The sequence below is a fragment of the Salvelinus fontinalis genome, chromosome 26 (genome assembly GCF_029448725.1).
Source record: "Salvelinus fontinalis isolate EN_2023a chromosome 26, ASM2944872v1, whole genome shotgun sequence".
Taxonomy (NCBI): Eukaryota; Metazoa; Chordata; class Actinopteri; order Salmoniformes; family Salmonidae; genus Salvelinus; species Salvelinus fontinalis.
The window spans coordinates 39,695,849-39,711,350 of NC_074690.1; the positions used below are offsets into that span (position 1 = coordinate 39,695,849).

Here is a 15,502-nt window from a genome sequence, read left to right on the forward strand (position 1 = left end):
CCCCTCCAAAAAAATTTTTTTGCTGTCTCTTGGGCTTCCTCCCGTGTCGCCGTGCTGCCTCTATCTCTGCCTTGGGGCAGTGATATTCCCCTGGCTGTGACCAGGGTCCTCTCCCGTCTAGAATTTCCTCCCATCTCCAGAAATCCTGTGTAGGTAGGTCCTGTTGCCGCCTTCCATGCCGCTTGGTCCTATGGTGGGTAATTCTGTCACGATCGTGTGGCGGATTGACGGACCAAAATGCATCAGTTGGAAAATAAGCCATCTTCTTTTATTAACACCACGAAGATGAACACGACACAAAACTCTATACAAACTAACAAAACAACAAAACGACCGTGAAGCTACAAACGTTGTGCACATACATACAGGCTACAAACGTTCTACATAGACAATTACCCACAACCAATGAGAGCCTATGGCTACCCTAAATAAGGCTCCCAATCAGAGACAACCGAAATCAGCTGTCTCTAATTGGGAACTCATTCAGGTAACCATAGACTCTCCTAGACAACTAAACATACATAGACAACACTAGAAACATGTACTCCACACAAACCCATATCCTATACACAACCCCTTTACCATAAACAACACCCAAAACCAACAAAACATAAACATTCCCCATGTCACACCCTGACCTAACTAAAATAATAAAGAAAACAACGAATACTAAGGCCAGGGCGTGACAATTTGATTGGAGTCCACCTGTAGTAAATTCAATTGATTGGACATGTTTCTGAAAGGCACTCACCTGTCAGAGCAAAAACCAACCCATGATGTCAAAGGAATTGTCCGTAGAGCTCCGAGATAGGATTATGTCGAGGCACCAAAACATTTCTGCAGCATTGAAGGTCCCCAAAAACAGTGGCCTCTATCATTCCTAAATTAAAGAGGTTTGGAACCAGCAAGACTCTTCCTAGAGCTGGCCACCTGGCCAAACTGAGCAATCGGGGGAGAAGGGCCTTAGTCAGGGAAGTGACCAAGAACCCGATGGTCACTGACAGAGCTCCAGAGTTCCTCTGTGGAGATGGGAGAACCTTCCAGGAGGACAACCATCTCTGCAGCACTACACCAATTAGGCCTTTATGGTAGAGTGGCCAGACGGAAGCCACTCCTCAGTAAAAGGCACATGACAGCCCGCTTGGAGTTTGCCAAAATTCACCTAAAGACTCTCAGACTATCAGACTCTGGTCTGATAAAACCAAGATTGAACTCTTTGGCCTGAATGCCAAGCGTCTGTCATCGGATCTTTCGAATGCACCTGCAATGCATTTCAATTAGCAAATGTGCCTTTTTAAAAGTTAATTTGTGGAATTTCTTTCCCGTGTCATGACATTACTTTCATTAATCTGATGACTGTTATTTATCTAATCAACAAACTATGTTTAATTGTTACCCGATTAAATGAATCATGTAACAATTAACTAACTGGTGCACCACGAATAGCCCTGACACATCCTGGAGGTGTGTTGGGTCATTGTCCTTTTGAAAAACAAATGATAGTCCCACTAAGCGCAAACCAGATGGGATGGCGTATCACTGGAGAATGCTGTGGTAGTCATTCTGGTTATGTGTGCCTTGAATTCTAAATAAATCCCTGACAGTGTCACCAGCAAAGCACCCCCACACCATCACACCTCCCCATCCATGCTTCATGGTGGGAACCAAACATGCAGAGATCATCCGTTCACCTACTCTGCGTCTCACAAAGAACCAAAAATCAAAAGTTTGTGCTCACCAGACCAAAGGACAGATTTCAACAGTCTAATGTCCATTGCTCGTGTTTCTTGGCCCAAGCAAGTCTCATCTTATTATTGGAGTCCTTTATCCTTTTCTCAATAGGGGGTGCTGTTGGCACTTTGTAATAATTTCGTTCCCAAATTAAACTGCCTCGTACTCAATTCTTGCTCGTACAATATGCATATTATTATTACTATTGGATAGAAAACACTATCTAGTTTCTACAACTGTTTGAATTATATCTGTGAGTAAAACAGAACTGGACTTAGAGCAATTTTCCTATGAGGATGTGAGAATGCTGAAATCTGCTTGCTGTTCTGAGATCTGTTTATATATCTGCCTGTCTTCTATTGGTTGAGATGCACTGCATACGTCTTCCCCTGGGTGTCAGTGAATAGTGAGAATTGAAATGGAGTTGCTAGGCAGAACTGAGAGGTTATAAATGGCCTGGCAACGTGAGGTTCCCCCTTTCTCCTCTTCGCCCTGACGCAGAAAGGAACTCTGGCTGTGGTTCTAGAACGCTCCGGTTATAGGCCTTAGATATATCCGGCTCTGTTTTTATTTGATATAGGTGTTAAAGACATCATAATGTTGTTATATTAAACCAAGTTATTTCAGTTTATATCGGTATACTGCGATTTTCGGATATTTATTTGTCCTGCGTTTTAGTGAGTCGGACACGTCTTTGCCACATGGCGAATGTTTACTGCTAATTCGAACGTTGAAGAGGACAATCTACAACCAAGCAACGATTCTTTTGGACTAAGGACACCTTGCCCAAGATTCTGATGGGAGTTCATCAAAAAGTAAGAACTATATATGATGTTAAATCGTTGTTCTATTGAAAAATGTAGAACACATATTCTGCCAATAATCTAGGTGCGGTCTCGCTTTAACGCACGCTGTATGTTGTAGTAACGTTAATTTTAAAAATCTAACACAGCGATTGCATTAAGAACTAATGTATCTTTCATTTGCTGTCCAACCTGTATTTTTTTGTCAAGTTTATGATTAGTTATCGATTAGAATAGGTGCCTCTCCCAAGATTTCTCCCGACATTTTGTTTGCATTTTGGCTACTATTCATATTGTTTAACCACGATTTGTGCCGCTAAATATGCACTTTTTCGAACAAACTCTATATGTATTGTGTAATATGATGTTATAGGACTGTCATGTGAAGACGTTTGAGAAGGTTAGTGAAAAAATGTATATCTTTTGCTGGTTTATACGTTATCGCTATTTTTGGCTTGAATCAATGCTGTTGTGTGGTTGACTATTGTAGTAAGCTAATATAATGCTATATTGTGTTTTCGCTGTAAAACACTTAAAAAATCTGAAATATTGGCTGGATTCACAAGATCTTTGTCTTTCATTTGCTGTACGCTGTGTATTTTTCAGAAATGTTTTATGATGAGTATTTAGGTAATTCACGTTGCTCTCTGTAGTTATTCTAGTCGCTTTGGTGAGAGTTGTGATGGTGGCTGCAATGGTAAACTATGATTTATACCTGAAATATGCACATTTTTCTAACAAAACATATGCTATACAATAAATATGTTATCAGACTGTCATCTGATGAAGTTGTTTCTTGGTTAGTGGCTATTTATATCTTTATTTGGTCGAATTTGTGATAGCTAACTATGCAGGAAAAAAATGGTGGAGTAAAAAAAGTTGTCTTTTGCTAACGTGGTTAGCTAATAGATTTACATATTGTGTCTTCCCTGTAAAACATTTTAAAAATCAGAAATGATGGCTGGATTCACAAGATGTGTATCTTTCATCTGGTGTCTTGGACTTGTGATTTAATGATATTTAGATGCTAGTATTTACTTGTGACGATATGCTAGGCTATGCTAGTCAGCTTTTTTACTGATGGGGGTGCTCCCGGATCGTGTGGAAGTAGAAGTTATTTGTGGTTTCTTTGCAGCAATTCGACAATGAAGGCCTGATTCACGCAGTCTCCTGTGAACAGTTGTTGTTGAGATGTGTCTGTTACTTGAACTCTGTGAAGCATTTATTTTGGCTGCAATCTGAGGTGCATTGAACTCTAAGGAACTTATCCTCTGCAGCAGAGGTAACTCTGGGTCTTCCTTTCCTGTGGCGGTCCTCATGAGAGCCAGTTTCATCATAACGCTTGATGGTTTTTGCAACTGCACTTGAAGATACTTTCAAAAATCTTGACATTTTCCGGATTGACTGACCTTCATGTCTTAAAGTAATGATAGACTGTCGTTTCTCTTTGCTTATTTGAGCTGTTCTTGCCATAATATGGACTTGGTCTTTTACCAAATAGGCCTGTCTTCTGTTTACCACCCCTACCTTGTCACAACACAATTGATTGGCTCAAATGCATTAAGAAGGTGTCATGACTGTCCTGTGAGGATCCAGATGGGTCGGATCAGCTCTGCAGTGGCTGATTTTGGCCAGACCCCTCTCCCCCGCAGAGGGGGAAAGGGTAGCTGGTGGGGAATTGACAGTTCACACCCTGTTGTAAATCAGCTATCTCCCTCTCCAAATTCACACAGGAATGTGCCTTTGTCTACACAGACGTTTTCTCGCCAAAGCTCTACATGTTCTAAAGTCAATACTGGAACAATATTTTTAACATAGAATGTGGGGAATGGTCAGAGGCGATCTATAGAATAATAATGTAATTTCGGTTGTTATTTTGTGATGTCATTAAAAAAGTTATAAAGGAAATACTGTAACTAGAAAAGTATTCACAATAGAGGTGTGCAAAGCTCTTATGAGACCTACCCAAAGGTGTTGCCAAAGTTGTTTCTAACAGGGGGGTGAAGACTTATCTAATCAAGGTATATTAGTGTTTAACTTTTCATTAATCTTAAAAAAATGTGTAACACAACAAAATTTGTCAAAAGTCAAGGGGTGTGAATACTTTCTGGCACTGCGTATTTAGGCACACACTGTACTGTGCATAAACTCTCCCACATTGTAACGTATACGCTTGGAGTCGGAAAGCAAGTGCAGGTGGTGACTTTAATAATAAACGGAACATGGAACAATATAACAAACACGAGTAGCATATATACATGAAACACATAAATAATACTGACTGGGGAAGGAACCTAAGGGAGTGCCAGATATAGGGGAGGTAATAAGTTAGGTAATGGAGTCCAGGTGTGCCTCATGACGATGTGCAGGTGCGCATAATGATTGATGCCAGGTGTGCGTAATGATGGATCCAGGACCGGTGGTTAGTATTCCGGAGACGTCGAGCGCTGGAGGGGAGGAGCGGGAGTAGGCGTGACACCCATGTATAATGTGGAGAGCTCATATGCTGTACATCTAATGACAGCGAGCAGAGAGGAATACATAAAAGCTCTGTCTCTGTGCTCTACTGCAGTGGTCTGGTCTCATAAACAATCAGTTACACCATGCAGCAGCAAGCAGCCAGCAGAATAGACCCTGAGGTGATGGAAAGCCCCCTGTATGCCTATCTCATTCTCAATTCAATTCAAAGGGGCTTTATTGGCATGCGAAACGTGTTTACAAAGCAAGTGGGAAAAAACGAACGAAAAAACGACAAAAGCCAACAAAGCGAATTAAACAAAAGAAAGACAAAAACAATCGGACATTAAGAGTAAACATTACAGACAAAATGTTTGAAGAGAATAAGGACATTTAAAATATTATATTATTAGCTGTTAAAAATGTAGTATAACATTTCAAATGTTACACTTTTTCTCTCTTCCTTTCTCTCCCTCACCCCTGTGAGCCTCTCTCTCTCCCTCTCTCCCTCTCTTTCTCTCAACCCCTCCCCCTTCCACACTTTCTGCCTCTCTCTCTCTTTTCCTCCTCGGAGGGCCTTGCCTCCCGACCTGCCATTCAATCCCTTTCTCTCTCCTTTCTATAATTTTCTCCCTCCTGTCGATGGAGGTATCGCTAGTGTCCATTCAGCCAGGTTATTAGTATTGATCAGATAGAGCCGGGGGTGTTGCGGCTCGTTTTGCATCCCCCCTCAAACGGGTGTCCTCTGGACAGCTGGCCAGCATATAGTCAGAACCCAGACAATGGTGGTGACAGGGCATCTGACGTGGAAATGATTTTTACTGAGTCTACTTGGGTCTCGTCTCATTTATTTTTCTCATGTTCTATTCCCCTCCCCATCCCTCTATTCCCCTGTCTCCTCTCTTCCCACTCCTTTCCCTCCTCTCCCCCTCTCTTACTTCCACACCTGCCCATCTCCTCAGTCCTCCTCTCGTCCATTCTCATCTCTTCTCTTCATCCTATTTCTGTCTCCTCCTGTTCTTTTCTCCTGAGTTGGGCCTATCTGACAGTCTCTGCAGACTATCTCTGAGGAGAAGGCGATACAGTCAGGTGAAGACAGATGTTACAGTGACACACTACTGGATGGCTGGCAGGGGGAACCGTTGAGATAAGAAATAACAGCTTGATCATATTCCTGGTATTAAATCAGACTGTTTTGCCCATAGTTACATTTGTTAGAAAGCATTAGTTAGAAACTCTGCATTAGTTAGAAACTCACATTTGAACTGAGCCCAGTTCAGTGGGATCTGTTTGACACTCCATTGGTTGTCATGGTGACAAATGATCTCAGAAGGGAGAGAAAAGTGATATCTAGCATGATGGACGTGTGTGTGTGTGTGTGTGTGTGTGTGTGTGTGTGTGTGTGTGTGTGTGTGTGTGTGTGTGTGTGTGTGTGTGTGTGTGTGTGTGTGTGTGTGTGTGTGTGTGTGTGTGTGTGTGTGTGTGTGTGTGTGTGTGTGTGTGTGTGTGTGTGTGTGCAGGAGAAGGGTGTCAGGTGGAGGAGACGGGGAGAGAAAGGAGGAGGGGGGAAGAAAGGAACGAGGGAGGGCTGATGGAAGGATGATTATGTGGCTGGCCATCTGGACTGCAGTCAAAGAGCGCTGAAGCCAATTCACCAGAGAAAGTGTGTGTGTGTGTGTGTGTGTGTGTGTGTGTGTGTGTGTGTGTGTGTGTGTGTGTGTGTGTGTGTGTGTGTGTGTGTGTGTGTGTGTGTGTGTGTGTGTGTGTGTGTGTGTGCCCTGTCTTATGCATCTGTGTGTGGGCAAATTGTGTCCCATTGTGTATTTCTCCCCATACCTTGATAGAAATTAGCACGAACACACACATTGGCAATAACACAAAGCCCCAACGCAGTCGGACACAGTCACAGACGTCTTTCCTCCTAATCGTTTGTACACTAATAATTAGCCTGCTAACAAGTCGTTATTACCCCCTGTGCCCTACCTCTCCCTGCTATCTGACTGCCTAATTGACATTGCTGTATCTGAGAAGGAACCCTGTGCATAGTTATTAGAGCTATAATTACTATACACCTCACGGCACAGAGAAACACGGAGGATACCAGTGTTTTCTGTGCATAGCTATTAGAGCTGACACTACTACCTTCTACCTGCCCAGGCCTCTGGGGAAGGAGCGGAGGAGGGGGTAGCCCACTGTCTGTACTGTGGATATGATCTATCATCTTAATATGTGCCACTTAGTAGAGGCTTTTCCAAAAACGACTAACAGTACAGTGAGCGTGTACATTTTACCGTAGGTTGTGTATATGTTCCCTGCGGGAATTGAATCCGATGACCTTGGCCTTACCAACTGAACAACACAGGAATACATGTATGTGTGTCAACAGGCCATGTAGGAGCAATGAGCTGGCCAGGCTCCAGGTATTTTACATTTTAGTCATTTAGCAGACGCTCTTATCCAGAGTGACTTACAGGAGCAATTAGGTTTAAGTGCCTTGCTCAAGGGCACCTCACAAAAATGTTTTACCAAGTCGGCTCGGGGATTCAAACCAGCGACATTTCAGGCTTAGTGACTGAAGGCCTACTGGATCAGTTGTTTGTTTGCCAACACAGTTGACCTAATCTAGTGACCACCAGCCAGCTAGACTAGCGAAGAGAAACCATTCATCAAGAGGGATTGTAGTTTGAAGTGTGCTTGGGAGTCTCGCCACCATCTGTGGGTGTGGTGTGATGTGGTGTTTCTGAGGAGACTCCAAATGATTTTAGATGGAGAGAATGGTGTCATAACACTCAGCACTGCTTATGTGTAGTAGGTTTGTGTTAACCACATTGATCAAACCAAGGCATGATATACTGGGGTTCTGCAATCTATCTTTCATGTTGGTACCAGACATCCAACCTTCCATGGTTCTAATTCACATTCTCCGTGGAACTGTCTTATGAGACAAATTAAAATGACTTGCCATCAAAGGGACTTAACAATATCTCTTCTCCCCTCTTTCCATCCCACCCTTCCCCCATTCCTAACCCTCCAGAGGATCTGTTGCCGTTTGGTTTCCCCAGCATCGACATGGGACCCCAGCTGAAAGTGGTGGAGAGGACCAGGACGGCCACCATGCTGTGTGCTGCCAGCGGCATCCCAGACCCAGAGATCTCCTGGTTCAAAGATTTCCTACCTGTAGAACCCAGGTCCAGCCTGGGACGCATCAAACAACTACGCTCAGGTGAGATGGAAGGGAGAGAGGGAGGGAAAGAAAGGGGTGAGGAATACAGTAGTGATATGAATCATGGGATTCTTCATTATGTCTTTGGGGGGGTTTGTTCTTCTGCAAAAACTCTCAATGGACTACTACAGAGTAAGCTAGATCTGAACTGATGTACATAGCACACTCCTTGAAGCCCTCTTCATGTTCAATGTCCTTTTATATATGTTTCTGGAGAGGCCAGACGTATTATCTATGCATGTCTGGCAAACAGTGCATTCGGAATGTATGCAGACCCCTTAACTTTTTCCATATTTTGTTACGTTACAGCCTTATTCTAAAATGCATTAAATCGATTTTTTCCCTCATCAATCTACACACAATACCTCATAATGACAAAGCAAAAACTGTTTTTTTGAAATTATTGCAAATGTATTAAAAGTAAAAAACTGAAATGGAAAAAGGGAAGGTGTCTGAATACTTTCCGGAGGCACATGAGAGAAAGGAGGAGGGAGGGTGACAGGACAAAAAGGGATTCTTTAGTTTTCTACATTCAGTTCCCCTGTCCTGACATCTCTATGTCAAGCTGGTTTGACTGTGGTCTTTCAGTTTGTCTTACTTCCCGATCTTTCCATTCTGCCTTTTTGTGTTTGTTTGTTTTGTGTCATTTTTTACTCTGCAAAGGGATACTATGGTATGAATAACCTGCTGTCTGCAGAGAAAGATATGTACACATGCACTTATATGACTTATACAAAAAGGCTATTAAACACTAATCCAAGTATTTTTGCCATAAAGAACATGATGTATTAGAAATTATAGATGCCAGGTTGGTAGACACAGAACAATATTTAATCATAGACACAGAACTATGGGTAGTGTAGTACAGCATTATGCACATGTAACCAGAGTGTAAAGCAAGGTAATTCCACATGGAGAACATGGTAAATCCAAATGGAGAACATGGTAATTCCACATGGAGAACATGGTAATTCCACATGGAGAACATGGTAAATCCAAATGGAGAACATGGTAATTCCACATGGAGAACATGGTAATTCCACATGGAGAACATGGTAATAACACATGGAGAACATGGTAATTCCACATGGAGAACATGGTAAATCCAAATGGAGAACATGGTAATTCCACATGGAGAACATGGTAATTCCACATGGAGAACATGGTAATAACACATGGAGAACATGGTAATTCCACATGGAGAACATGGTAATAACACATCCCTCACCTGCTTCTTGTGTCCTTTTTGTTTTTCTCCATAATCGTCAACAGCCCTCAGTAAGTATTACTGTAACCATAGCCATGCACATACCCTTTTATTGTATGTCTCTCAGACTACTTACGGTCACTACACCGTTAAAGCAGTCTTTCCCAAATGGTGGATCAGGACCCACTGATGTGTCACAGTCAGTCCTTTTGGGGTCACAGAAACTGACTAGAGACGGCTGTGACTAGAAACATGGTTTTGTTGATTTAATGGGTCAAAAAGTAAACAACTTTGAGAACCTCTGCATTGTAGTCCCTTGAAGACACTGAAGATCCCTCTCTGCTTCTCTACGGCCCCTCTCTCTTTCCCTGATCCCTCTCTTCCCTCCAGTGTCCACACACACACACACACACACACACACACACACACATCCATCCATTCATCATCTCCTAAGGAGGTGTAGTGAGGCATCTGGTCCAAGAGTCAAAGTTTGTCAAGAGTCTTCATAACTCAAAAGTGGTGTACATTTTCGACAACCATCTGTTGTGTAGGTCCTGCCGTACGCATTAGGAGAACTCTGCAGGCCAATCCTCCTCATTCATTTGGGTTTGAGGCCTACAGAATTGCCCCTAATGTACGAAGTGAGATCCACACAACATATGGTGTGCAATATGGACTCAGTTTGACATTAGACCACTTTTGACATGTGAAATTACCAAACAAACTTTGGTTTAGGGGTGAACCTTTAAGTTTTTCTCGGATTAGTAATGATGGACAGACATCTCTCCTATTTAATTTTGGGCATGGGAGAGGGACACTGAAAGCACATGATTAACTCTATAAAATCTGGAGACCACCTCCAATTTCACTTTAGATTAGGAGTAGCTAAATCGTTGTAACCACACAGCTTAGCTTAGTGAACACGTGGAGTAGTCAAATAATCATATTCAGGGCTTGTCTACCCTAGTTTCCTGTATAGCTTACCATTCTTAACCACTCCCATTTATGTTGTTATCTGTCTCTGTGCGTTTCTTTCAATCTGTGTGTGTGTGTGTGTGTGTGTGTGTGTGTGTGTGTGTGTGTGTGTGTGTGTGTGTGTGTGTGTGTGTGTGTGTGTGTGTGTGTGTGTGTTTGTGTGTGTGTGTGTGTGTGTGTGTGTGTGTGTGTGTGTGTGTGTGTGTGTGTGTGTGTGTGAAAATGTTTTGTTAAAAATGCTAATGAAACCTCTTTGCAATAAGGAATTGAGACCAAAAGCTCAAGAGAAGTTTCAAGTGCTTAATACCAAGGATACAGTCAGCTGAGTGCATCCATTTAGAAAGTTCACAACACATTTTATACTCTTCCCATGTAGGCGTCAGCTGCCCAGCTATACATCTTTGTTTAGCCCGTCCATCTTCGGTTCTGGGCCTGACCCTGCTCTCTGATCCTAGGCAATTTCCTCTTATCTGATTAGGTCAAACTTTCTAAATGAGCAAACACACAGTTTCATGGCCTGAACTCCGTTAATACTCACAGTAATCATTCACTAAACAGGATACAAACTAACTACAGTTTAACATGAAACATGTTACATTTTCAGTTGGTTTCCATCTGTGAAAGACCTCTCTGATGAGAGTAGGCTACCCATCCTGTTAGGGGAGGATGCAGCGAGCTGTGGGTTGGCAGCGCACGACATTGCTGCCTTCCATAAGTTGAGGGACAGTGTCTGACAGACCAATCAACCTGCACATGTCCTCTACTGTATGCTTATTGTTATTGTTATGGTTATTTTGACCCTTGGTTATTGTTGTTACTGTTGTCCCGTTGACAATTTTGATTCTCATTTTTATTTATTTTTATATTGTAAATATCCAAAGTAAGCTTTGGCAATATGTACATTGTTATGTCATGCCAATAAAGCAAATTGAATTGAATTGAATTGAATTGAGAGAGAGAGAGACATGAGAGACATGAGAGACATAGAGAGAGAGAGAGAGATATGAGAGAGTGAGAGATATGAGAGATATGAGATATGAGAGTGAGAGATATGAGAGATATGAGAGATATGAGAGTTATGAGAGATATGAGAGTGAGAGATATGAGATATATGAGAGTGAGAGATATGAGAGATATGAGAGAGAGAGAGATATGAGAGAGAGAGAGATATGAGAGAGAGAGATATGAGAGACATATGAGAGAGAGACTCCTCCACAGGAGTAGTGTATCTACACCTGGACAACAACTAATCTAGAGAGGCTGAAGTTACAGTACCAATCTGGAAACTATGGGGAGTTGTCTTGTTAGGGAATGTATGTGTGTACGTTCCCGCGTACATTCCTGCGTGTGTTTGTGTTTATTGAGCCCGCTCTCTCGCCGCTCTGCTAGCTGCAGCTGACCTCTTTGCTTCTCTCTCCTGCAGACACATGAAAGGCAAACGAGGCAGAACTCTCTCTCACGTCCCTCCTCCCTCTCTCGTTCTCTCTCCTCGCTCTCCCGTCCCCATGGAACAAAGCAGAGCTCGGCGCAAAACAGGCATAACTTATCTGTGCAACAACCAAGCAGGAGAGCAGGGGAAAGAGAAAAAAGAAGGAGAAAGGGAGGAAGATAGAGAGTACTCTACAGCACTCGCTTTGAAACAACAGATCCTGAAACGCAGACACACACACTCATAGTCTTTAAAACCTTGAATAAGGGTTTCAAATTTGGGAAAATGACACTCTCTAATTGTTTTATATTTTTTAAATTTTGTCAGGAAATGCAGCTCTGTCTCAGGTTCGGCTGTTGTGCAGTGGTTGCACAGCCTTTCCTCTACAGGGAGACAGGTTTTCCTGTGTCTACCCTTCTCAATGGCAAGGCTGTGCTCACTGAGCCTGTACGTCGTCAAGGTTTTTCTAAGGTTTTGATCAGTAACCATGTTCAAATATTTAGCCTCAGTGTACTGTCGATTTAGGGCCAGATAGCACTGCATTTTGCCTTGTGTTTGTGCTTGTGTTTCCCAATAAGCTATGTAGTTTTGTTTTGACTGTGTTGTAATTTGGTTTATTCTGATTGATTGGATGTTCTGGTCCTGAGGCTTCAGTGTGTTAGTAGAACAGGTTTGTGAACTCAGCCCCAGGACCAGCTGGATGAGGGGACTATTTTCTTTGCTCAGCTCTTGGCATTGCAGGGCTTGGTAATGATATGAGAGGGGGTCACTGTATTTTAGATGTTTCCAAAACTTAATTGCTCTTTTTTAAATAGTGTTTTACTAGTGGATATTGGCCTAATTCTGCCCTGCATGCATTGTTTATATTTTTCCTCTGGACATGTAGGAGAATCTTACAGAATTCTGCATGCAGGGTTTCAATGGGGTGTGTGTCCCATTTGATGAAATCTTGTTTTGCATGTGGACCCCACACCTCGCTGCCATAAAGTGCAATTGGTTCAATGACATATTCAATTAGTTTTAGCCAAATTTTAATATTTATTTCAATTTGAATTAGCTTTTTAATGGGGTAGAATGTCCTGCGTGCTTTCACTCTCAGTTCCTTCACTGCCTCATGAAGGTGTCCAGTTTAGCTTATTTTTAAACCTAAGTAATTGTAGTGTGTGCAGTACTCTATATATTTTGTACCAATTGAGAACTTTGGTCTAATTCCCTGAGATCTGGATCTTCTCTGGAAAATCATTATTTTAGTATTTTTGGGGTTTTACTGCCAGGGCCCAGGTGCTGTGGGTGACAGCAGGCATAGGTCATCTGCGAAGAGCAGGCATTTAACCTCTAAATTGTGGAGACTAACACCAGGGGCTGAGGATTTTTCTAGAATAGTGGCCAATTCGTTAATGTAAATATTGAAGAGTGCAGGGCTCAGATTGCAACCCTTAAAGAATTCTGTTATTTTCTTGCCAGTTTTAATGCTGCACGTATTGCCAGTATACATTGATTTAATTATGTCATATGTTTTACCCCCTACACCACTTTCAATAACTTTGTAGAACAGTCCTGTATGCCAAATAGAATCAAATGCTTTTTGGAAGTCGATAAAGCAAGCGTATATTTTGGTATTATTTTGGTGGACAGGGTGTAAATATGATCAGTTGTGCGATGTTTTGGTATAAATCCAATTTGGCTTTTACTCAAGACATTGTGCTTATTAAGGAAGTTTAGAACTCTTACATTGAAAATACTACAGAAAACCTTCCCCAGGTTACTGTTCACACAAATGCCTCTGTAATTGTTAGGGTCAAATTTGTCTCCGTTCTTAAAGATTGGGGTTATGAGTCCTTGATTCCAGATGTCAGGGAAATAACCTACACTCAGGATCAATTTTAATATAGCCAATTTAAATTTTGCACTAGTGAGTTTGAGCATCTCATTTAGGATGCCATCAGGTCCGCATGCTTTTTTGGCGTTGTTCTGCGTTTGTTTCAATTTGAACGGTGTTGTAGAGTGTTTTAAAATGGGTTGTCCATATGTCACCATTTTGTATCGCTAATTCCTCTTGTTTAGATTTTTTTTTTTTTTTCCAATTTTGCCAGAAGTTGTTTGTGTTTATGGACTCCTCAGTTAGTGTCAGCTGCTTGCTGTTGTACTGTGCTTTTTTGGTTCTGAGTGTACGTTTATAGAGTTTTAAAGTCTCACAGTAATGAAGGCGTAATTCACCATTATTTGGGTCTCTGTGCTTTTGGTTGGATAGTGTTCTAAGTTTTTTCCTTATAATTTTACAATCTGCATCAAACCAGTTGTCATCTGTGATCTTTTTTTGTTGTGTTTTTTATCCATTTCAATTGTGCTTCTTTTGCCTTCTTCTCTCTCTCTCTCCCTCTCTCACTTTCTCTTTGTCTCTCTCTCTCTCCCCCCCTTCTCTCTCTCTCCCACATACACACAGTGTCTGGATCAATCACACCTCTCCTGCGCTGTCTTGACAGACTGTATGTCCGTCTGTCTCTACCCTGTTAAAATGAAGTGCTTTGTAACACTAAAACTAGTGGCAACTGAGCTGCCACTACCTTAACGAAGATGAAACCTTACATTTGCTGCAGTATTGAAACACATGGTTATGAGGGTTTTGGGACAGATTATTGAAACATTCATCCCGGGGTGTTCTGAAATGTGACATGGTGTGTTGGAACGCCACATAATGAAGTTGGGCGACACCTTGCCTGAGACTGGGAGCATTAACCCGGAAAAGGTTGGAAACAGTGTTACTTCTCTTCTGGTGTCCTTTCCTCTTTCTCTAAAGCTCTTAAACACTATGATGCTTTTTCCAAACCTGTGTCGTGCAGAATTAGATCCCTTCTCTTTTTGTATATTCCCTGCTATTATATGGTGTGTTTAGTTATGAGCAGTATTATGCTTAAACAAAGGACACGAGAAAAGATTGTTTTGTGAAAATATAAATGAATACGTTTGTTCAGGATAATAATTACTTTTTCAAGACATGATTTTGAAGCTTCAAATGTTAAAATTTTCTTTGCACATTTTCAAATTACAACAAAACATGAACAGTTCTTTCACACTTTTATATTGATAAAGTAAGACAATTCAAAGATCTGTGAGGTATTAATCATATTAATATTTTTCAAAATCAACGGAAATATGGCATTATATTTCTATTTTATGGGAAAAGATACAGGCAATGACTGCTAATGTTAGCAGTAGCACTTATACAAAGTTTAGCCCAGGACTCAATGCGATCCATTAGCCATTATGCTAATGTCTCTGACCTGAGTCTTTATATTCAGATGATGATACATGGCATGGAAGGTTGTTCAGATGGATTGAAGCACAATACGGGGCGGCAGGTAGCCTAGTGGTTAGAGTGTTGGACCAGTAACCGAAAGGTTGCTAGATCGAATCCCCGAGCTGACAAGGTAAAAATCTGTCGTTCTGCCCCTGAACAAGGCAGTTAACCCACTGTTCCGAGGCCGTCATTGTAAATAAGAATTTGTTCTTAACTGACTTGCCAAGTTAAATCAAGGTATAAAAGTAAGTCCGATGATATGATTCACAGTTGGCATTAGTCTATAATTCTTGTTAGGATTGGCCAGCCGGTGGGTAACTTAGTATGTATGTTTGTTTTTCTGCAGGGAGACAAAGAAATAGAAAATATTAACAAGGAA

General features: G+C 41.7%; 1 protein-coding gene across 8 annotated transcripts in view; it reads left to right on the forward strand.

The window, feature by feature from the left end:
* Positions 1–15,502, forward strand: part of LOC129824322 (receptor-type tyrosine-protein phosphatase S-like) — a 106,346-nt gene that overhangs the window by 48,588 nt on the left and 42,256 nt on the right. For all 8 annotated transcript variants that reach the window (XM_055883889.1, XM_055883882.1, XM_055883884.1 and 5 more), the window contains exon 6: positions 8,026–8,214. In XM_055883889.1, coding sequence (XP_055739864.1) covers positions 8,026–8,214 — 189 coding nt within the window. The remainder of the gene's footprint in view (positions 1–8,025; positions 8,215–15,502) is intronic.